The sequence below is a fragment of the Chelonia mydas genome, chromosome 1 (assembly GCF_015237465.2).
Source record: "Chelonia mydas isolate rCheMyd1 chromosome 1, rCheMyd1.pri.v2, whole genome shotgun sequence".
Classification (NCBI taxonomy): Eukaryota; Metazoa; Chordata; order Testudines; family Cheloniidae; genus Chelonia; species Chelonia mydas.
The window spans coordinates 1,918,858-1,941,907 of NC_057849.1; the positions used below are offsets into that span (position 1 = coordinate 1,918,858).

At 45.7% G+C, this 23,050-nt stretch overlaps 1 protein-coding gene across 1 annotated transcript; it reads left to right on the top strand.

Moving 5' to 3' along the window:
* The first annotated feature begins 15,101 nt into the window (after nucleotides 1-15,101).
* LOC102935726 (olfactory receptor 52R1-like) lies at nucleotides 15,102-16,349 on the top strand. The gene has a single exon (XM_027830061.3). The coding sequence runs from the start codon at nucleotides 15,351-15,353 to the stop codon at nucleotides 16,347-16,349; it is 999 nt and encodes a 332-aa protein (XP_027685862.2). The 5' UTR covers nucleotides 15,102-15,350.
* The last annotated feature ends 6,701 nt before the right edge of the window (nucleotides 16,350-23,050 follow it).

Genomic DNA, 23,050 nt, shown 5'->3' on the forward strand with positions numbered 1-23,050 from the left:
ATAGCAGGGGCCATAACCCACATTCTTGTTAGAATGTCCACAGGAAAGTCCATCAGGTGGGGATGAGCTTTTTCCATTGCCTATTGTGCTTATTGATGAGCCATCAAGTTGAATAGTCCCTTCACAAAATGCTGGATAGACTGTATGTAAACTACCTTGTGGGAATTACCACAGGAGCAAACACGTTTGAAATACAGGTATAGTCAATATTCCTAACTTCAGATACAAAAAAGAGACATGCGTACAAATAGGATAATCATATTCAGAAAACCATAACTTTTCCATAGACACCTCACATGACATATTTTGGACTAGATTTGTTGCAATTATATAACAGTGGTGCATCCGGGGGTGCCAGGGTGTTGCTTTGGGGTACAGCATGTTACAGCAATACATCTACCAAATTAAAGCTTTCTGAAATCTAATTTTGTATTTTTATATAAGACATGCATCCATGTCCTGAAAAAGACTGCATTATAGCCTTACCATAGGAGAAAAGCAAACCGAGGTACAGAGCAAAGGAAAATGAAAGAGTGTTTTCCCCGTTACCTATCTCATGTGCAATATGTGACCCCCCGAAAATGTCCCTCTCACTTTGCTTGTTCAGCAAGTGTCACCTGCATTTTCTGTTTGGCAGACCTCAGCCTCACACACATTATTGGATCAACAGAAATTTTGCCACAGTATCTGGGGAGCCATTCGTACTGTCAGTCATCATCAGCATCATCATGGCTAATCCCAAATGAATGTAGGCTCCTTGCAAACCCCGGACTGTCTGGATCTGTCTCTTGGAAGGTGATGAAGCAGGTCTGGCTGTATATTCACGCAGTGGCAGTCTTGTTGTGCCTCTGAAGTTTTCGGCACCCACGTGATCACTGGCCATGCAGTAACATTTCTTGGTATGCTCACTTCAGTAACTGCTGATCATTTACTCTAGTAATGTGTCCCCAGCAAGAGAGCTGCCAAAACTGCCACCGTTTATGGGAGTAGGTCTGGGTTCAATATATACTCAATATATACTCAGTCCTGATTTTGTGCTTCCCCTTGATATGGAGCAGGTATTAGAGACTATTGACAACTTCAGCCCAGATTTCTTCAGCCTCCCTCAGACCCAAATTTTGCTTCCATCCACTGGAGCTTTGGCATCCATTGGTCCATAGAGCTGCAGTTTTGTAGTAAGGCTGTGGTCCTGACATTGCCACAAAGGTCATGGAAGGAGGAGGGCAGTAGTTGCTGCTCTACGAGCACCCACATCTTTTGAGCAGCCTCCAGACCTGTCTATGAAGCTGCCACCACCCCAGCAATTCCTCCAGGTGGGTTAATATTTTCCGTGCTTATGCTGAATGAGCACCAGCCCTCCAAGGAGCCAGGGGGGCAAGGGCGATGTACTTGGGGGTCTGGGAGTCAAGGGGGGATAATAGGGAGAAGGGAAACCTCCCCCTGGGGTGGGCCCTTTTCCTCCCTCATCAATGGCCCTGTCACCCTCTCCTCCATGGGCCCCACCTGACTGCATCTGACACAGGCCAGGCCCACCTGCTCATCTGCACGATGGGGGGCTTTCCCCCAGGGCTGGAGCAGCAGTGCTGGCAGAAGGGTTCTGTTAGTAAGGGGGTTGGATGAGATGACCTCCTGAGGTCCCTTCCAACCCTGATATTCTAGGATTCTATGAAGGAAGGAGGGGCGAGTACATGGAAGAGTCCACCAGGGTTGCCGGCAATGGCAGGGTGTGTATTGTCCTGGTTCTTGGGGTTCCCAGATGCCCCTCCATGCTGGGGCAGGGGGACAATCCCTCTGCACATCCCCCATCAGAGGTAACACCAGGCCTCCTTTGAGAAATAGTGCACCAGGTAGTGGACCCCCTTGTAGGGCACCAGTCGGACCCCTCCAGTGCCACTCCATCACTCGCCACCGGCAGCAGTTTGATTTGGATCTGCTGGTGGAAGGACAGGATGTGACGGAGGATAGGGTCCTTACAACCCAATGGGAGTGGGCTCATTATAGATATCAGCTTCCTCCGGGGTGGAGAGTAATGCAGAAGGGTTCTGTTAGTAAGGAAGGGAGGAATGGAGGTAAAAACCACACATACGCCCACGTCCTCAAGGGGCTGAATAGGGACAAACTCCCCCCACTGCCAGTCCCTTCTCCTCTGCCTCCTGGATGATGGCCTCCGATGCCAAGAAGACCACCTTCCCATACATCATGGAGATCACCACCATAGACATAGGTCACACCACCCTTGCCAATGTCTGCACCTAGGTCTCCACATGGGGCAAGGCGAGCACCAGGAGGCAACAGACACCATGCTTCTTGGTCAGGGTGGGGAAGGGACTCCGGCCACCAGGGATGGAAATGGAGGTGGCAGTTGGGGCAGATGACGTGGTGGTGCATGGAGGGGCTGCGGGCACCTGGGCGTATATTCTGGGATCCAAGGGTGGAATGTCTCTAGAGCTGGTGGGAGGAACTACAAGGGAAGGGGCCTGCAGCTAACAAACTAACAAACACTGAGTCGGGGTAAGCAAACTAAGAGGAAAGAAAAACTCCCAAAGGGCCAAAGCAGCAGGCGGGGAGAAAACAGGCAAAAAGGGGCAGGAGGGGCAGACGGCAGGGGGAAGGAGCCAACTGCTGCAGGAGGGCTGGTGGGCAAAGCAGGGGGAGGCCCACCATCCAAATGTAGCTGGGAGGGTAAGTCCAAAGGGGGATGGGGGGAAAGGCACATGCACCCAAGCGCGCCTGTGTCACTCCGTCTTTTTTCCTGCCCCTGGAACAGTCCCAGACGGTGTAAAGGGTAAAGCAGATGGCCGCATCAAGGGGTGAAGAGCAGGTCCAGTTGGTCAGTGGGTTGGGGAGGGGATGGCAGCCTTGGTGGGGGGTCAGATGGGCGAGGGGGAGGGCTCCACACCTCTTCCCCTTGCTCCCCACAACAGTGACAGGAGCTACCACCCACCCACCCCCAGGAGCAGAGATGTTAAAAGTCCCTCAGTCCAAGAACAAACCCCCTCCACAGTGTCGCAGCCCACCTTTTCCTCCCCCTCCATGGTAGCAGCAGACTCTGACGCAGCAGCAGTGGCCAGCCGGCCACGTGACGCCAAGGGTGGTGGTGGTGGGGTCAGTCGCTCCTCTACGGGGGGCAGGCAGGGCGGCAGGGTCCCCCGCACAGCAGCCCCGGGGACGAGCGCCAGCCGGCACGGCAGCCAGACAGAACTGGCCAGTCGCTGGTCTGAGGCCAAGGAGGCTCCTGCTAAGCCAGAGCGGGAGGGACCACTCCGTAAATGCTGGTGGGTGGAGCCAGGCCATGCTTGCCCCTCCCACAGGAAGTCAGAGGGCGGAATCAGAAGGATAAAGGGCGGGTCCTGGGGCTCAGTTGGGATGCAGATGCAGAAGGAGAGAGATGCCTCCTGGAGACTGCAGCGGATCCCCACTGTGCTAAGGACTGGCCAGAGCTACAGGAGCCACCCGCTGGCCATGGCACCAAGGCGTTGCTGGGACTGTCTCTGCCTTGTTGCCCACATGAACCGGAGGACACCCTATGGATCCGGGTACCCCCAAGGGGAGGGGAGGAAGTGGCCCGGGGCAGCCGATCGTAGCCTGGCTGCGTTGTGGCCAGAGACCCCGTCAGCGTCTTTTGGCTGGATTCCCCGCTGAGCCAGTGGTGGAATTCTCTGCCACAGTTAGAGCCCTGGGCCGGGACGCAGTGGAGTCACGAAGGCCTGTGTCCCCCTACCTCCCCCACCCCACCCCTGGGGTGGTAGTCCCTTCCTCTCGGCCAAGGAACCTGCAATTGTAGGCCATTCACCTAAGCTAAGATACCCCACCCTCTTGCAGTTCAGCCCTGAGTACGGGCCTGAGCCATAGACTCTTTGCTACCCTGCCCTGATGCCAGGCTTGGACTCATACCTATTTGTGCCTTTTCCCTGATTGCAGGCTAGAGACCCTAACTGACTACCGCTCTGCCCGGTCTGCCGGCCAGGCCACAGGCTGTGGGATTCCTTGCTAATTCCCTAACTGTGGGTGACGCACAGCTATGCAGAGAAGCAGAGTGGTCTCCCACTGACCCAGAGGGGGAGGGACCACCCCTAATCTGCTACAAAGTGTCTTAAGAGGGGTGCTGGTATGAGTAATTAGGAATGTGTAAATGAAGTCAGTTCTGGAACCGGTTCTGTTCAACATCTTCATCAGTGATTTAGATAACGGCATTGAGAGTACACTTATGAAGTTTGTAGATGATACCAAGCTGGGAGGGGTTCCAAGTGCTTTGGAGAATAGGATTATAGTTCAAAATGGTCTGGACAAACTGGGGAAAAGGTCTGAGGTCAATAGGATGAAATTCAATAAGGACAAATGCCAAGTACTCCACTTAGGAAGGAACAATCCGTTGTACACATACTAAATGGGAAATGACTGCCTAAGAAGGAGTCCTGCAGAAAGGGATTGGGGGTCACCATGGACCACGAGTTAAATATGAGTGAACAGTGTACCGCTTTCATGAAAAAAGCAAACATCATTCTGGGATGTATTAGCAGGGGTGTTCAAAGGAAGACACAAGAAGTAATTCTTCCACTCTACTCCACACTGATTAGGCCTCAACTGGAGTATTGTGTCCAGTTCTGGGTGCCACATTTCGGGAAAGATCAGGACAAATTGGAGAAAGTCCAGAGAAAAGCAACAAAGATGATGATTAGAGGTCTAGAAAACATGACCTATGAGGGAAGATTGAAAAAAATTGTTTTTTTAGTTTGGAAAAGAGAAGACTATGGGCTTGTCTACATTTACATTTTATAGCGCTCTAACTTGCTGGCTCAGAAGGGGTGAAAAATCATCCCCCCTGAGCTCAGCAAGTCTGAGCACTTTAAAGCTCCAGTGTAGACAGGCTCCGAGCGCTGGGAACCAGGCTTCCAGCGTTCGGAGCTAATCCCCTCTTGGAGGTAGGTTACCAGGAGCACTTCAAAGCGCTGCCACCAGAGCAATCCCATAACAGCTCTTTAAAGTTTCCAGTGTACACATGCCCTGTGAGAGGGACATGATAACAGTTTTCAAGTAATTGTTCTTCTTAACTTCTGCGGATAGGACAAGAAGCAAAGGGGTTAAATTGGAGCAAGGGTGGTTTAGGTTGGACGTAAGAAAAAAATCCTAACTGTCAGGGTGGTTAAGCCCTGACATAAATTTCCTATGGAGGATGTGGAATCTCCATCATTGGGGATTTTTAAGAGCAGGTTCGGGCAAACACCTGTCAGGGATGGCCTAGATAATATTTAGTCCTTCCATGAGGGCAGGGAACTGGACTAGATGACTCTCAAGTTCCATTTCAGTCTTATAATTTTATGAAAATGAGAGATTTGATGGGAAAGTGGGTAAGGAATTCGTAAACATACGCAAAGATGATTTAAAATAGTGTCTATGTGATAAAAAAGTGAAAACTATACATGAGATGGCTTCTCTAGCAGAGGGGGCGTAAACTTGGTGGGAAGCAGGATTCCATTTTACCTCATTCCAATAATCCCAGACCCAAATCTTTTGTAAAAACAGAAGAGCGCGGAAGGTGCTATCACTGTAATTCCACTGACCACCTGGGGAATCAATGCCCTGTGCTGGGAGGAAGCAGGCAACAGGTATCTCATGCAAATACTGAGACCCTGAGCACAGAAGCCTCTCAGATGCCTGTCACTTCTCAAACTAGCCTCTGCGCAACTAGGCATGAAGCACAACAAGGGTGTCTGCATTAACTGCAGAGAACACCTTCAGTGGGCAGATAAAGGGGCAACAATTTCTGTGGTTAGGAGGATAGTGTAAAAAGCTGACATACTGCTAGGACAGATGGCAGAGCTTTTATTGGTAGGAGGTCAAAAAATCTTTGTGCCTTTGGTTAAATTGCACATGGAAACCGAGGGTTTGGATGCTGTATTATCAGTAGGGCTACTAGACAATAACCCCATTGATACACTAACTGGGAATGAGTTCTTCCATGTAGCTCAGGCTGCTAAAGTGTCCACCTGCAACACGAAGGAGCATCCTGCTGGGACCTCAGAGGGAAAGGGGAAAGTCGCAGGAACTACTGAAGGAAAGAGAGAGTCTCCTTGATTCCTCTGCAGCAGGGGGAAGCTACATGCTTCCAGGGGTTGGGGTGGTTGAGACCAGCGCCTGCCCTGCAGCTGAAGGCAGCGTGTCCCCAGAGAGGGAGGACAGTTTATTGCCTGTTGGGGATAAAAATGTCCAGGTTGCAGCTAAACAGGACAAACCCAATGCTCAGAAGTGTAGGAAGATGTGTCCCAGAGCAGAGCCCAGAGAAGGGTGCTGGAATCATAGAAACCACCAAGGAGGTGTGTGAGATTTCCTTTAACTCTGCAGCAGGAGGCAACCCCAACTCAGGAAGGAGAGGGGGTGGAGCGCCTGCCAGTGACACAACTTCCCAGGCCCTTCACAGCTGAACTGGGGACAGGTCCCACACTAGAAATGTCCCTGGGCGGGCGCAGAGGAAGAAACTGGGGGAGGAATAGTGGGTGTACAGGAAAGTCTCCTCACTGGTCACATGGTCGTGGGGGAGACACCCAGGACAGAATGGCTGACTCAGCATCTGTGCACCTAGATACTCAAGCTGTGGGTCAGGCTTTGAGAGGGAACCATGTAACTGACCTCCCGAAGGGGAGCAGTCACAAAACTGATCTCTCAGGGACAGAGAGAGGGGTGATGGAGGATACCCCAATCCAGGTCACAATTTTTCAGGACTTTGTTCTTGATGGGCTTGTGAAAACCAACTCTCTTAAAGACAGGATTTGGATCCAAATGAATAAATGGTTGTCTGTGAAAATGAGAATGCCCAACTCACAGAGAGGAGAAGTAAATTCCCAGGGTTGGGAAGACACAGAAATCAGCTGTGAAATAGCTGCTGGGAGAAGATCCACCTCTTATTGCAAAGAGCACAGATCACAACTCTCTAGGTCCCAGTGCTGAGAGTGGGGATCACAAGGAAAGCATGAGATGGGGGCGGGTGATTTTTTTTGCATGGGCATAACCCTGAGATTGGCAAACAACTCTACAGCGGGCTAGCCAACATGCAAAGTCCCCTTACATCCTTATCTCACCTGACCCTGGCAGACAAAGACCCCAAAATGACCTTAGACTGAGATCCCTACTGAAGGGGACACTGAGGGGAAAGGAAAACCAGTAATTAAACATGTTAAGGTTCACAGTGGAATTGAAAGACACAAAGGGTTTGAACAAACTAAACTGTTCAAGCAAAAGGTGTGGTATAATAAAAATACTTGGAAATGCCTGCCTGTGATAAAAGATGTGGAGTTATGGTTAAATCTCATGATGCAAAGTCTGCTACTAACGGTGAACCTTATAACAAAGAATTTGGTACTGATGGTAAATGCTATGAAAGGGTGTAACGTGCATGATTTTGGGGCAAAGCTTTTGGACACACTAGGAGTTGGAAACAAGAAGCCCTATGGGGATAGTGCTTTTCACTAACACCTGTAAACAGACTCAAAGCTCATCACAGCAGGGAAACCATAATAAACCTAGTCTGCTGTGTGGAAGGGGAGACTGAGTCACACCACCTCATGGCACTGATCATAGAATCATAGAATATCAGGGTTGGAAGGGACCTCAGGAGGTCATCTAGTCCAACCCCCTGCTCAAAGCAGGACCAATCCCCAATTTTTGCCCCAGATCTCTAAATGGCCCCCTCAAGGATTGAACTCACAACCCTGGGTTTAGCAGGCCCAATGCTCAAACCACTGAGCTATCCCTCCCCCAGATGAATATCTGTATTGAGTTACCCCCAGTTGGAAAAGCACAATGGTTAACAATGCTTCACAGGTACAAAGATATGTTCTCTAGAGACCCAGAGAAGGCACACTACCTGACTTTTAATATCACTGGGATGATCTACAAAGTGTTAAAAGCTACACAGAACTTTGCAAGAACATGTGGATAATGCTACAATGTTTTTCAACTCTTGGGAGCTTTATGGTCAAAACCTAAAGGGGGCCTTGGGCACACTGTGTCCATATTAATCAGTGACTAACTCTGCTGCAGTAAATTAAGGGGGGGAGGTGTGACATTCTGCACCCAAAACAACACCCTGACACCCCCATACTTACCACAGTGATTTGATTATGATGTGTTTTACATACAGTATATCACGTAAGGTTTCAATGGAAAAGGTTTATTTGCTGAATATAATTACTCTATTTGTATGCATGTATCAGTTTTATACATAAAGTTATGAACATTGACTATGTACCAGTATTTCAAATGTGTTTGCTCCTCGGTAACACCCACAAGAGACTTTACATCCACTTGGATGAACCATTCAAGGTAATGGCCCGCTAAGAAACATGATAGGCCTTAGAAGAAGCTTAACCCCACCTGATGGACTTTCCTGTGAATGTTCTAGCCAGGATATAGGTACTGGCCCCTTCTATGACTCATTGAAGCAAGTGTGTGTGACCAGTCATGTGATACTGGACTCCATCTTGTGACTGTTCTTTCCCATTAACTGTGCTGGGGGCTTTTGCTTGGAAAACTGAAGTTCCCTCTACGTGGCAGAAGCTATAATGGGGAGAAGCGGCTTCATCACTCGGCCTCACTCCCCCAATAATTCAAGACCTGTAAATACCTTAGAAACATGGACTGAACTGGGGATTTGGTCCCAGGCTGAAGGGATATCTAGTCTGTGTATAGAAGACTGGTGGACTAACTGTACCATAAAGATGAGATACTGCTTGATTCAAACTCTGTATAGTGTACAGAACTTAAGTTGTGATTTTGTTTATTTCTTATGTAATCAACATTGATCTGTATGCTACTACTTATAATCACTTAAAATCTATCTTTCTGTACCTAATCTGTTTTATATTTTTTTACCTAACAGCGCATTGTTTGAAATGTTAAAGGGAAATCTGCTCAGGAGCAAGGGCTGGTGCATTGTCCTCTCCACATTGGGGGAGAACAATGGTCTCAAGTTGCAGTGGGGAAGGTCTAGGTTGGATATTAGGAAACACTATTTCACTAGGAGGGTGGTGAAGCACTGGAATGGGTTACCTAGGGAGGTGGTGGAATCTCCTTCCTTCGAGGTTTTTAAGGCCCGGCTTGACAAAGCCCTGGCTGGGATGATTTAGTTGGGGTTGGTCCTGGTTTGAGCAGGATGTTGGACTAGATGACTTCCTGAGGTCTCTTACATCTCTAATCTTATGTAATTCTGTGAGAGGCAGACTGGGTAATAAAGTTAGACTGGTCAAACTTTTGATCAGGGCATGATGGTACAACTCTGGGGTCCTAGGCAGGAGAGCTGGGGAGAGCGCGCTGGAGCCTCTGTATTGTTGGATCATGAGTGTTTAGTGAAAGCATTCATGTAAGTACACGTGGTCGTGTCCCTGTCTGTGAATGGTTATTTAAGTGGGAGATCTGAGATGACTGCACCTTGCCAGAGTTTCACAGTGTGAGAAGGCGGCCAGATTGTTTTTGCAGAGGGTTAGGAGGTAACCACATTCCAGGTTGAACCCCAGGAAGTCCATCACACCCACCCAACAAACAGGCCCGGTTAGACCATGAGTTAATTTCCCTCTTGTCATGTGCTGAGTTAGTGACGGAGAGAACATGGTTACGGCAGGGAAATCAGGATTGATGCATTCTGTCTGTCATTCTCTGTGTAACCTTTCCCAGTTCACACCTCCCCATGCATCAGTTTACCTATCTGAATGATGGCGATGTTTTCATGGTGACTTTCCTCTGCTAGGTATTTTGAAGCTCCTCTAATAAAACATGTTACAGGGTATGACGATAGCTACAGATGAGAATTAATGATCTGTGATCCGTTAGTGACCTCACTGTGTGCCTGCAGAAAGTGCTCAGGTCTCCCTTCAGTTATCTATCTCTCGATCTCTCTGTCTACTACTACTCATCCCACCTGGGCATTTACAGGTGTCAGGCCCTGTGCAGATCTAGGCACTATCCCTAGTTTTCTTAGTAATCAACTATAATTTTTAAATATACACAAATGCACAGAGCAGCCAATTCCTCCCTCACTCAACACACAGCCCAAGAGTTCTCATCGCCCTTTGGGAAGGCCCCTTAATTACTGTTTACTCCTATAGCTGTATAAAGAACAGAGAAGCACAGACATGGAAAAATAAATATTGGCTAGAGTGCCTCCGGTGTCCAGCCTGTTTCCATTCAGATGCTGCTTCTCCCCTAGAGGCTGAGCGATCCCCACTGGGATTGCACAGAGCTTTATTATGAACGGTGCAGACCCTGTGTAGGCTCTCAGCGTGGGACGCTGCTGCAGATGCTGGGGTGAGAGAGGAGTGGGACACGGCTACCTGAAAGAGATTCCCAGGGAAGACACTTCCTTCTCAGGATTCACAGGTATCCATCTCCTGCTGAGGAGCTCACCTGTCCGAAAAACCCAACAGAACATGGGTGGGATGGGATAGAGATTAGGTCAGCCCAGGACCCTGGACACAGATGGTGAGTTTGCTCCAGTTTCACTGGCCAAATTCTCCCTCTTTGCTGCACCTGCCACCCCGACTGATGACCTCCATCCCCAATGTGTCTGTATTTCAGTGACACTGTGGATCCTTCAGCATGAAAGGTGTTAGTAGATGTCCAATACAAGGCCAAATTCTGAAAAGTCATGCCCCACGGTTTGCTAAGGCCCCACTAAGGCAGAAGTCTCCTTGGAGTTAGAACTGAGAAAAGACCTCAGAAGCGAGATGTTGTGTTAATACACAGACAGTGTCACCTCCTCCTCTTGCATTTCAGGGCTCGGCTGTTAATGACTAACAGGGAGGGGAGCTGTTACCTGACTTTAATTTGCTGGAAAGCATGGAGATGATAGCACTCCTCACTGGAACAATTATACAAATTTTTCAACATGCAAAAGACATGGTTTCTCCTAGCTTCACTAATGAAGTCAGCTGAACTGCTATGCCTAAAACATTCAAAAAACAATTCAGCCAGAAGCAGACACCCAGTACAGGAATTTTTCAGTCCAAACAGTGACAGTTTGGCAAACTTATAAGCAACTGAAAATAAGGTCTTCAAATTGAACGTGCCAGACTGCCCTAACTAAAAGTCGTGCCACCATCACCACCTACAATGGCCAATCCATTAGAAAATAAGAACATAAGAAAGGCCAGACTGGGTCAGACCAAAGGTCCAAGGAGCCTAGTCTCCTCTCTTCTGACAGTGGCCAGTGCCAGGTGCCCCAGAGGGAATGAACAGAACAGGTAATCATCAAATGATGCATTCTCTGTTGCTCATTCCCAGCCTCTGGCAAACAGAGACTAGAGACACCTTCCCTCCCCATCCTGGCGAATAGCCATTGATAGACCTATCCTATCATGAATTTATCTAGTTCTTTTTTGAACCCTCTTATAATCTTGGCCTTGAAAACATCCTCTGGCAAGGAGTTCCACAGGTTGACTCTGCACTGTGTGAAAAAAAATACTTACTTTGATTTGTTTTAAACCTGCTGCCTATTAATTTCATTTGGTCACCCCTAGTTTTTGTGTTATGAGAAGGAGTAAATAGCACTTCCTTATTGACTTTCTCTACATCAGTCATGATTTTACAGCCCTCAGGCATATCCTCCCTTAGTCGTGTCTTTTCCAAGCTGAAAAGTCCCAATTGTATTAATCTCTCATCACACAGAAGTGCTTCCATACCCCTAATCATTTTTGTTACCATTTCCTGAACCTTTTCCAATTTCAATATATCATTTTTTTGAGATGGGCTGACCACATCTGCACATAGTATTCAAGATGTGGGCACATCATGGGTTTATACAGAGGCAATATGATATTTTCTGTCTTATTACCTAACCCTTTCTTAATGATTCCCAACATTCTGTTTCCTTTTTTGACTGCAGCTTCACACTGAGTTGATGTTTGCAGGGAACTATCCACAATGTCTCCAAGCTCTCCTACTTTAGTGGTAACAGGTAATTTAGACCCTATCATTTTATATGTGTAGTTGGGATTCTGCTTTCCACTGTGCCTTACTTTGCATTTATCAACATTAAATTTCATCTGCCATTTTGTTGCCCAGTCACCCAGTTTTGAGTGACCCTTTAATAGCTCTTCACACTCTGCCTGAGCCTTAACTATCTTTAGAAATTTTGTATCATCTGCAAATTTTGCCACCTCAAACCCCAGGGGAATATCAGGATTTATCTCTCTCCATTCTGAAAACTGACTATTTATACCTACCCTTTGAGTCCTATCTTTTAGCCAGTTACCAGTGCATGAGAGGACCTTCCCTCTTATCCCATGACAGCTTAATTTGCTTAAGCACATTTGGTGAAGTATCTTGTCAAAGGCTTTCTGAGAATCTATGTACCCTGCACCCACCAGATCCCCCTTGTCCACATGCTCGTTGACCCCCTCAAAGAATTCTAGTAGATTGGTGAGGCGTCATTTTCCTTTACACACGTTGACTCTTCCCAAACAAATAATGTCTTTCTACATGTCTGACAATGTTGTTCTGTACTATAGTTTCAACTGGTTTGCCTGGTACTGAAGTCAGCCTTACCGTCCTGTAATTGCCGGCGTCACCTCTAGAGCCATTTTTAAAAACTGGCGTCACGTTAGCTATCCTCCAGCCATGTGGTACAGAAGATGTTTTAAATGATAGGTTACAGACTACAGTTAGTTGTTCTGCAATTTGACATTTGAGTTCCTTCAGCAGTCTTTGGGTGAATCCCATCTGGTTCTGGTGACTTCTTACTTGTTTAATTTATAAATTTGTTCCAAAACTTCCTCTAATCACACCTTAATCTGGGACAATTCCTCAGATTTGTCACCTAAAAAGAATGGCTAAGGTTTGGGAATCTCCCTCACATCCTCAGCCATGAAGACCAATGCAAAGTATTGATTTAGTTTCTCCACAATGGCTTTATTGTCCCTAAGTGCCCCTTTTTCATCTTGATCATCCTATGGCTCCACTGGTTGTTTAGCAGACTTCCTGCTTCTGATGTACCTAAATAAAATTTTGCTCCTATTTTTTGAGTCTTTGGGTAGTTGTTCTTAAAATTATTTTTTGGTTTCCTAGTTATGTTTTTTGGTCTTCCTAGATATATTTTTACACTTTAGAGAGGGATAGGTAATAAGACAGAAAATATCATATTGCCTCTATATAAATCCATGGTACGCCCACACCTTGAGTAGATGCAGATGTGGTCACCCCATCTCAAAAAAGATATATTGGAATTGGAAGAAGTTCAGAAAAGGACAACAAAAATGATTAGTGGTATGGAATGGCTTCTGTATAAGGGGAGATTAATAAGACTGGGACTTTTCAGCTTGAAATGTCAATACTGGTTATCCATCATTGTTCCTGAAAACTTCCCTGCCATAGCGATTTAGTGTATCATAGAGTCATTTAGCTGTAAAATTCCTCTTCATAGCTGTTCTTTGCTTGCTTTACCTGTACAGGGTTAAAAAATCCCCCAGGTAATGAAAAAAAAAAGTGGGCACCTGAACAAAAGAGCCAATGGGAAGGTAAAACTTTTTAAAATTGGGAAAGAAACTTTCCCGTTGTCTGTTGTTCCCTGGGCTGGAGGGACAGAACAGCCATACTGTAGGCAGCTTAAGCCAGGTGTGATCATACATTATCAGACCATGCCTAGAACTACTTATCTGAATTCCAGATGTGTAAGTAGATCAGAATAATTAGGGTTATTTCTTTTATTTGGCTAGTGGACTCCTTTTAAGCTGAACCCCCAAGAAAGCTATTTTGGGTGCTTGATTTTTAGAATTGCTCTTTTTAAATCTTGTAAAAGCCTAAGTTTCAGATGTATTTTCTTTCTTTTTGTTTTTTTAATAAAGTTTACCATTTTTAAGAACAGGATTGGATTTTGGGTGTCCTAAGAGGTTTGTGCATGTTGTTTGATGAGCTGGTAACCACAGCTAAATTCCTTTGTTTTCTTTCTCAGCTCTACCATGGTGGGGGCACGTGTGTGTGTGTGTGTAAAAGGGCTTGATGGTACCCCACAGGGAGGAATTCCCAAGTGCTCCTTCCTGGGTTCAAAGATTTTTTTTTTTTTGCATTTGGGTGGTGGCAGTGTTTACCAAACCAACACTGGAGAGAATGTGAAACCTTGGGAGTTTAATACAAGCTGTCATAAATATAAAGAGAAGGGTAAACACCTTTAAAATCCCTCCTGGCCAGAGGAAAAACCCTTTCACCTGTAAAGGGTTAAGAAACTAGGATAACCTTGCTGGCGCCTGACCAAAATGACCAAGGAGGAGACAAGATACTTTCAAAAGCTGGAGGGAGGGAGAAACAAAGAGTCTCGGCCTGTCTGTGTGATGCTTTTGCCGGGGACAGAACAGGAATGGATTTTAGAACTTAGTAAGTAATCTAGCTAGATATGCACTAGATTCTGTTTTGTTTAAATAGCTGATAAAATAAGCTGTGCTGAATGGAATGTAGATTCCTGGTTTTGTGTCTTTTTGTAACTTAAGGTTTTGCCTAGAGGGATTCTCTATGGTTTGAATCTAAATACCCTGTAAGGTATTTACCATCCTGATTTTACAGAGGTGATTCTTTTACTTTTTCTTGTATTAAAATTCTTCTTTTAAGAACCTGATTGCTTTTTTCATTGTTCTTAAGATCCAACGGTTTGGGTCTGTGTTCACCTATGCAAATTGGTGAAGATTTTTATCAAGCCTTCCCCAGGAAAGGGGGTGTAGGGTTTGGGGAGGATTTTGGGGGGAAAGACGTTTCCAAACAATGCTTTCCTAATCAAATAAACCCAGATAAACATTTGGTGGTGGCAGTGGAAATCCAAGGGCAAAGGGTAAAATAGTTTGTACCTTGGGGAAGATTTAACTTAAGCTGGTAAAAGTAAGCTTGGGAGGTTTTCATGATGGTCCCCACATCTGTACCCTAGAGTACAGAGTGGGGAAGGAACCTTGACACAAGCCTTAATGCAAGTATTAATTTTTAAAATCCTTACGGGCCCCACTTCTGCACTTGGATTGACAGAGTTGGGATTCACTCTTGACAGGAACAATGATGAATAACCAGTATTGACAATCACATTTCCTGCTGGTGCCTATTAAGGTTTCTCAGACCATGACATGTAGGAATTATTGATGCCGAGAGCCCCATAAAATATGGAATTGGCATTAGAGGGGTCTGCTGTTCATAGTTCATTTCTCTGAATAATGAAAATGTCATTTTTCAGTTTGTGAGGAGCGACCGATCTGCTTCACCCAGGAGAACAGCCTCCAGTTGTGTATGTAGTGTCTCAGATTAACTCTGTCTCTCCATCCAGGCATTTGTACGGCCACCATCACCCTAGAGCCAGGGCACATACAGGAAGCCAGAGGAACATACGGTACATGCAGAAGACACCGTTCTGCCTCAGTGTTGGACACCTTTTCCCCTACTCCATGTCAGGTTCCAACACAACCGACTTCACCAACCCCTCCACCTTCATCCTGCTGGGCATTCCTGGCCTGGAGGCCTCCCACGTCTGGATCTCCATCCCCTTCTGCACCATGTACATCATAGCCATCTTGGGTAACTTCACTATCCTGTTCACCATGAAGACAGAGCCAAGTCTCCATGGGCCCATGTACTATTTTGTTTGCATGCTGGCCGTCACCGACCTGGTTGTATCTACGTCCATTGTGCCCAAAATGCTAGCAATATACTGGTTGAATTCTAGAGAGATTGATTTCAGTTCCTGCCTCACCCAGCTGTACTTTTTTCACTGCTTCTCAGGGATGGAGTCTGGGATCTACGTGGCCATGGCTTTTGATCGCTATGTGGCCATCTGCCATCCCCTGAGGCATTCCACCATCCTGACAAACTCCGTGGTGGCCAAGATTGGCCTGGCCATGATGCTGCGCAGTGGAATGGTCACACTGCCCTATCCCTTCCTGTTGAGGCAGTGGCCATATTGCAGAACCAACATCATCCCCCAGCCGTACTGTGCACATATAGCCGTGGTGAAGCTGGCCTGTGCCGACACCCGCATCAGTAGTTACTATGGCCTTTTTGTGGTATTCTGTTTGATTGGTCTGGATGTGATTTTTATTGCCCTGTCCTACACCCAGATCCTCAGAGCCATCTTCAGCCTCCCCACAAAGGACACCCGGATCAAGACTTTTAGGACCTGCATCTCCCACCTCTGTGCAATCTTAGCCTTTTACATCCCAAGTCTCTTCCTCTCCCTCATGTACCGGTTTGGCCAGAATGTGCCCCTGCATTTCCACGTTCTCATTGCTAACGTTTACCTCTTGATGCCCCCCATGCTAAATCCCATCATCTACGGAGTGGGGACCAAACAGATCCGGGACAGGCTGTTCCGGCTCTTTACTCATAACAGAACCTAAAATTTTTCTCCTGGTGCTCTGGCTCCCAGACCGAGCTCCATGCGGAGCTAGCTGGTGACATGGTGCTGGACAGTCAGAGAGACATTGAATCCTTTCCTAACCTTACTATGCTGAGCTAGTGTGGCAAATTAGGGAATCGGTCTATGCACAAGTCATAGAGTTGACACCATTCTAATTGCTGGTAAGTGTGCCACTTCTTCGGCCGAGGCCACACCCCTGTGGCTTGCAAGGGAGCCATTTCAGACATTCCAAGGAATGGCAATTTTTTCAATTTTTTAGGCCTCACCTCATATTGCTAAAACCACTGAATCATTGCTTCAGCAGGGAATCATTGATAAGTGTATAACAGTATGCAACTCTCTAATCTGGCCAGTACAAAAATCAAATGGGTCATGGCGTCTCACTATTGACTATCGAAAGTTGAATCAAGTGACTCTAGCTTGTTCAGCTGTTGTATCCAAAAAGCCTGACCTGATTAAATCTATCAATCCCAAAGCAAAACGTTTTTCTACCATGTGTCTAAGGAAAGCCAACATTAGCTTTCACAGTTGTCATAAATATAAAGGGAAGGGTAAACCCCTTTAAAATCCCTCCTGGCCAGAGGAAAACTCCTCTCACCTGTAAAGGGTTAAGAAGCTAAAGGTAACCTCGCTGGTACCTGACCAAAATGACCAATGAGGAGACAAGATACTTTCAAAAGCTGGGAGGAGGGAGAGAAACAAAGGGTGTCTGTCTGTCTATATGCTGCTTTTGTCGGGGATAGAACAGGAATGGAGTCTTAGAACTTTTAGTAAGTAATCTAGCTAGGTTTAGATTATGATTTCTTTAAATGGCTGAGAAAAGAATTGTGCTGAATAGAATAACTATTTCTGTCTGTGTATCTTTTTTGTAACTTAAGGTTTTGCCTAGAGGGATTCTCTATGTTTTGAATCTAATTCCCCTGTAAGGTATCTACCATCCTGATTTTACAGAGGGGATTTCTTTACTTCTATTTACTCCTATTTCTATTAAAAGTCTTCTTGTAAGAAAACTGAATGCTTTTTCATTGTTCTCAGATCCAAGGGTTTGGGTCTGTGGTCACCTATGCAAATCGGTGAGGCTTTTTACCAAACCTTGTCAGGAAGTGGGGTGCAAGGTTTTGGGAAGTATTTGGGGGGATAGACGTTTCCAAACAGCTCTTCCCCAGTAACCAGTATTTGTTTGGTGGTGGTAGCTGCCAATCCAAGGACAAAGGGTGGAATATTTTGTACCTTGGGGAAGTTTTGACCTAAGCTGGTAAAGATAAGCTTAGGAGGTTTTCATGCAGGTCCCCACATCTGTACCCTAGCGTTCAGAATGGGGAAGGAACCTTGACAACAGTAGATGGGGTTCAGTTTACATTTCAAGTCTGACCTTAAGGGGTAGATAATAATTGAGCCATTTTCCATAGGCAAATGAAATGAATTTTGTCAAGGTTTTCTAAACCATCTGTTCTATTTCAATATGTAGATGACATTTGTTTAGCAACAGAAACTCAAGAGAAACACTTGGAGTGTCTAAATGAACTTTTTCAAATCATCAAGGACACAGGATTAAAGTGTAATCCAACAAAGGTATGACTCATGGTTCCAGAAGTTTCCTTTTTAGGTATCACATTGTCTCAAGGAGGTTGATCACCTGCACAGCAAAAGGTGAATGCAATTTGGGAATTACCTATGCCCACTACCATAGCTTCTTTACATTCTTTCTCAGGTTTAGCAGGATACCATCGAGGCTTCATCCCTAACTTTGCTCACATTGCAGGTCCACTCTATAATCTCTTGAAAAACAGAGTTGCTTGAATTTGGACAAACAAGCATGCAAAGCTAGGCAAATTATCTATTTGGTACATGCCATACCATCAAGGAGTGGAAAATACCATGCAGCGCCTCACCCCGATAGGTTGGGGGTGGCCATGCATGAAGGCAAGTGTACACCAGTACTGTAAAAATTGTTTGGTTTGCACTCAAAATAATCCTATCCCCACAAAAAAGAATGCTCCTTTAAGATCCCAGGTATATGAAGGTCCATGGCAGGCTACGCAAATTGATTTTTTGGAACTTTTACCAAAAAGTCAATTTTTGCATTTCCTTTAAAAGCAGAGGTTTTAATTGAACAAGTATTTTCTCACTGGGAACTCCTTGCTAGGGTAGAGTCAGACAGAGGAACACACTGTACTGAAAAGTGTTCCAAAAATGCCTACTATTGTTAGGAGTGCATGAAAAATTGTATAATCCATATAGACCTCAATCATCAGGGATGGTAGAGCGGACAAATTGCACCATCAAATGTATGCTGCCAAGTCTGGTAGATGCTAATGGATGCAATTGGGACACCCTGATTCCTCTCATTTTAATGGCATTCAGGGCAACTCCAGCTGCCTCCACAAATCGTACACACTTTGAGGTTATAACTAAACAAACTATGCACATGCCAGAGCATCTTTTATGGCATGCCAGTGGCACACAGCTAAAGGGACTAAAGCTTGAAACCGATCTGTAAGCATTACAAAAACGTCAGAACCGGCTCCATTTGCAGGTAGCTGCCAAATTGGAAAAATACAGATGAAAGGCAAAAGCCTATTTTGACAAAAATCAAAGAAAAAAATTCTTGGGAGGTTGGAAACCAAGTTATGATTTTATCTTATGGTGTAACCGAACACAATTTATGTAACCCATAACCTGGGCTATATACTATTGTGGACAGATTAAGTGCCTCTGTGTATCAAATTAAAATTGTACAAAGTAACAAAATAGTAGATAAATATTACCATGCGAATCAGCTAAAGCGGTATTGCGAGGGAAATATCTCCACAGGCACAATAACCAAAGATGGTAATTGTGCAAGAAAGCCAACACAAAACAGCTCAGTGACAGAAACAATAAAAATGCCACTCACAATCACACTAATCCTACACTTCTGCTTGATTGCTGCAGTTCAAACTGAGTCACAGGCAGGTTTGTCGCAAGAGACACAAATCATTGCAGTAGATCAAAATGTTATGGCGGGACTAAACTCAGACTTGCCTATAAAGGCTAAAACTTCACACATAACAGTGACTTGGGTACAAGAAAGAATAAAACCAGGTCAAGAACCATTTAAAATACCATCCCTGTCAACTGCAATTTTCTTTAAATGGAATTACCAACCAGACCAAAAGTAATTCATATCTAAAATTTGGAACAGGACACTGTTTACCACATGGACTAATGATAGAACTGTAACAATGTATAAGGTACAGAATCATATGTCGGGTTTGTATAGACTAGGATTACATGTAACATTAAAAGATAAACAAAACTTTTATTATGGAAAAATCTCCCACTGAAGGCACAGAAACATAAAAAAGGTACATACACCATTTCCCTAAGACATTACATAGTGTGACAGGGCAAGGCCAGATGTCTATGGAAAAGTAGTGGGACATAGATATATTAGCTCCAGGCTAAATAAATCCCTGGTACGAGGATAAGTGAAATGGCAGCTGCTCCAAGTCAATTAAGACACCTGGGATCATATAAGAACTTTCCAGAAGGCAGGGAGAAGGCTAGGTTGATTGGGACACCTGAAGCCAATCAGGGGCTGGCTGAAACTAGTTAAAAGCCTCCCAGTCAGTCAGGTGGGGGTGCATGTCAGGAGCTGTGGGAGGAAGTTGTGCTGTTGGAGATACTGAGCAGTACACACCATATCAGGAACAAGGAAGGAGGCCCTGAGGTAAGGGTGAAGTGGAGCTTGAGGAAGTGAGGGCTGCTGTGTAGGGGAAGTAGCCCAGGGAATTGTACATGTCATGTTTCTAAAAGATCAGCTACCATAGCTGATACTATTAGGGTCCCTGAGCTGAAGCCCGGAGTAGAGGGTGGGCCCGGGCTCCCCCCTCACCTTTGCCCCCTGATTAATCACTGAGACTGGGAGACAAGAGAGACTGTGCAAGGAAGGATAACTTCTCCTCACCTCCCTCACTGTCTTATGATGAAAATGCCTCAGTAGACTGTGACCCTTGTTTCTAGAGAGAGAAGGGTTACGTGCAGGGTCATGGTGAGCCTCTGAGGCTAGCGAAATCTGCCAGGAAACGCGGGACCCACGGAGGCAAGAACAGAGCTTTGTCACAATAGCCAAATGCCTCATAAAAGCTTTTATCAACAACACAAAGGAAAAGTAGGGAAACATATAGTTCTTGCATATGATACAGAAGAAAATAAACAAAAGCCTTATGTAGATTGGAAAAAAGATCTTTCCCCTACTGAAGATGGGATAGTCAAGGACCAAGGACAATTCATATCTAAAATGTGGGACAGAACACTATTTACTGCATGGACTAATCATAGAATCATAGAATATCAGGGTTGGAAGGGACCCCAGAAGGTCATCTAGTCCAACCCCCTGCTCAAAGCAGGACCAAGTCCCAGTTAAATCATCCCAGCCAGGGCTTTGTCAAGCCTGACCTTAAAAACCTCTAAGGAAGGAGATTCTACCACCTCCCTAGGTAACGCATTCCAGTGTTTCACCACCCTCTTAGTGAAAAAGTTTTTCCTAATATCCAATCTAAACCTCCCCCATTGCAACTTGAGACCATTACTCCTCGTTCTGTCATCTGCTACCATTGAGAACAGTCTAGAGCCATCCTCTTTGGAACCCCCTTTCAGGTAGTTGAAAGCAGCTATCAAATCCCCCCTCATTCTTCTCTTCTGCAGACTAAACAATCCCAGCTCCCTCAGCCTCTCCTCATAAGTCATGTGCTCTAGACCCCTAATCATTTTTGTTGCCCTTCGCTGGACTCTCTCCAATTTATCCACATCCTTCTTGTAGTGTGGGGCCCAAAACTGGACACAGTACTCCAGATGAGGCCTCACCAGTGTCGAATAGAGGGGAACGATCACGTCCCTCGATCTGCTCGCTATGCCCCTACTTATACATCCCAAAATGCCATTGGCCTTCTTGGCAACAAGGGCACACTGCTGACTCATATCCAGCTTCTCGTCCACTGTCACCCCTAGGTCCTTTTCCGCAGAACTGCTGCCTAGCCATTCGGTCCCTAGTCTGTAGCGGTGCATATAATCACTTCCATTCTTTATTTTGTTCTCCTCTATCATATGCCCCCTTATTTGTCCCTTCTCTTAACTAAACCATCCAGGGCATTTCAATCTGTCCGCATATGGCATCCTCCCCCGTCTCGGCTATTCGCTTTACATCTGCTATATGCTTTATAGAGACTGGATGATGCCCAGGTCTTTTCTCGGAGATATGTTCCAGGTGGGATTCTTCCCCAACACATGTTTGGTAAAGGTTTAGATTTTTCCCATTCTCACATTTTGAGCAACTGGGTGAATGGGGAACTCCCTATAGCACAGACTCTCTAGCCTGGGTTTCATTGTGTAAGCAGAGTCAGGATGAGCTCCACCCTGACATCTGGTGGTGAGGTGTGGCAAGCTGTGGAAAAAAGAAAAGGAGTACTTGTGGCACCTTAGAGACTAACCAATTTATTTGAGCATGAGCTTTTGTGAGCTACAGCTCACTTCATCAGATGCATTCAGTGGAAAATACAGTGAGGAGATTTATATACACACAGAACATGAAAAAATGGGTGTTATCATACACACTGCAAGGAGAGTGATCACTTAAGATGAGCTATTACCAGCAGGAGAGTGGGGGGCAGAGGGGAAGAAAACCTTTTATAGTGATAATCAAGATGGGCCATTTCCAGCAATTAACAGGAATGTCTGAGGAGCAGTGGGGGGGGGTGGGAAATAAACATGGGGAAATAGTTATACTTTGTGTAATGACCCATCCACTCGCAGTCTCTATTCAAGCCTAAGTTAATTGTATCCAGTTTGCAAATTAATTCCAATTCAGCAGTCTCTCGTTGGAGTCTGTTTTTGAAGGTTTTTTGTTGTAATGTTGCAACCTTTAGGTCTGTAATCGAGTGACCAGAGAGATTGAAGTGTTCTCCGACTGGTTTTTGAATGTTATAATTCTTGACATCTGATTTGTGTCCATTTATTCTTTTACGTAGAGACTGTCCGGTTTGACCAATGTACATGGCAGAGGGGCATTGCTGGCACATGATGGCATATATCACATTGGTGGATGTGCAGGTGAACGAGCCTCTGATAGTGTGGCTGACGTGATTAGGCCCTATGATGGTGTCCCCTGAATAGATATGTGGGCACAGTTGGCAATGGGCTTTGTTGCAAGGATAGGTTCCTGGGTTAGTGGTTCTGTTGTGTGGTGTGTGGTTGCTGGTGAGTATTTGCTTCAGGTTGGGGGGCTGTCTGTAGGCAAGGACTGGCCTGTCTCCCAAGATCTGTGAGAGTGATGGGTCATCCTTCAGGATAGGTTGTAGATCCTTGATGATGCATTGGAGAGGTTTTAGTTAGGGGCTGAAGGTGATGGCTAGTGGCATTCTGTTATTATCTTTCTTGGGCCTGTCCTGTAGTAGGTGACTTCTGGGTACTCTTCTGACTCTGTCAATTTGTTTTTCCACTTCAGCAGGTAAGTTATTGTAGCTGTAAGAATGCTTGATAGAGATCTTGTAGGTGTTTGTCTCTGTCTGAGGGGTTGGAGCAAATGCGATTGTATCGTAGAGCTTGGCTGTAGACGATGGATCGTGTGGTGTGGTCAGGGTGAAAGCTGGAGGCATGTAGTTAGGAATAACGGTCAGTAGGTTTCCGGTATAGGGTGGTGTT

Coding starts and splice junctions, on each gene's coding strand:
- LOC102935726 (XM_027830061.3), top strand. CDS start 15,351: ATGCAGAAGACACCGTTCTGCCTCAGTGTTGGACACCTTTTCCCCTAC.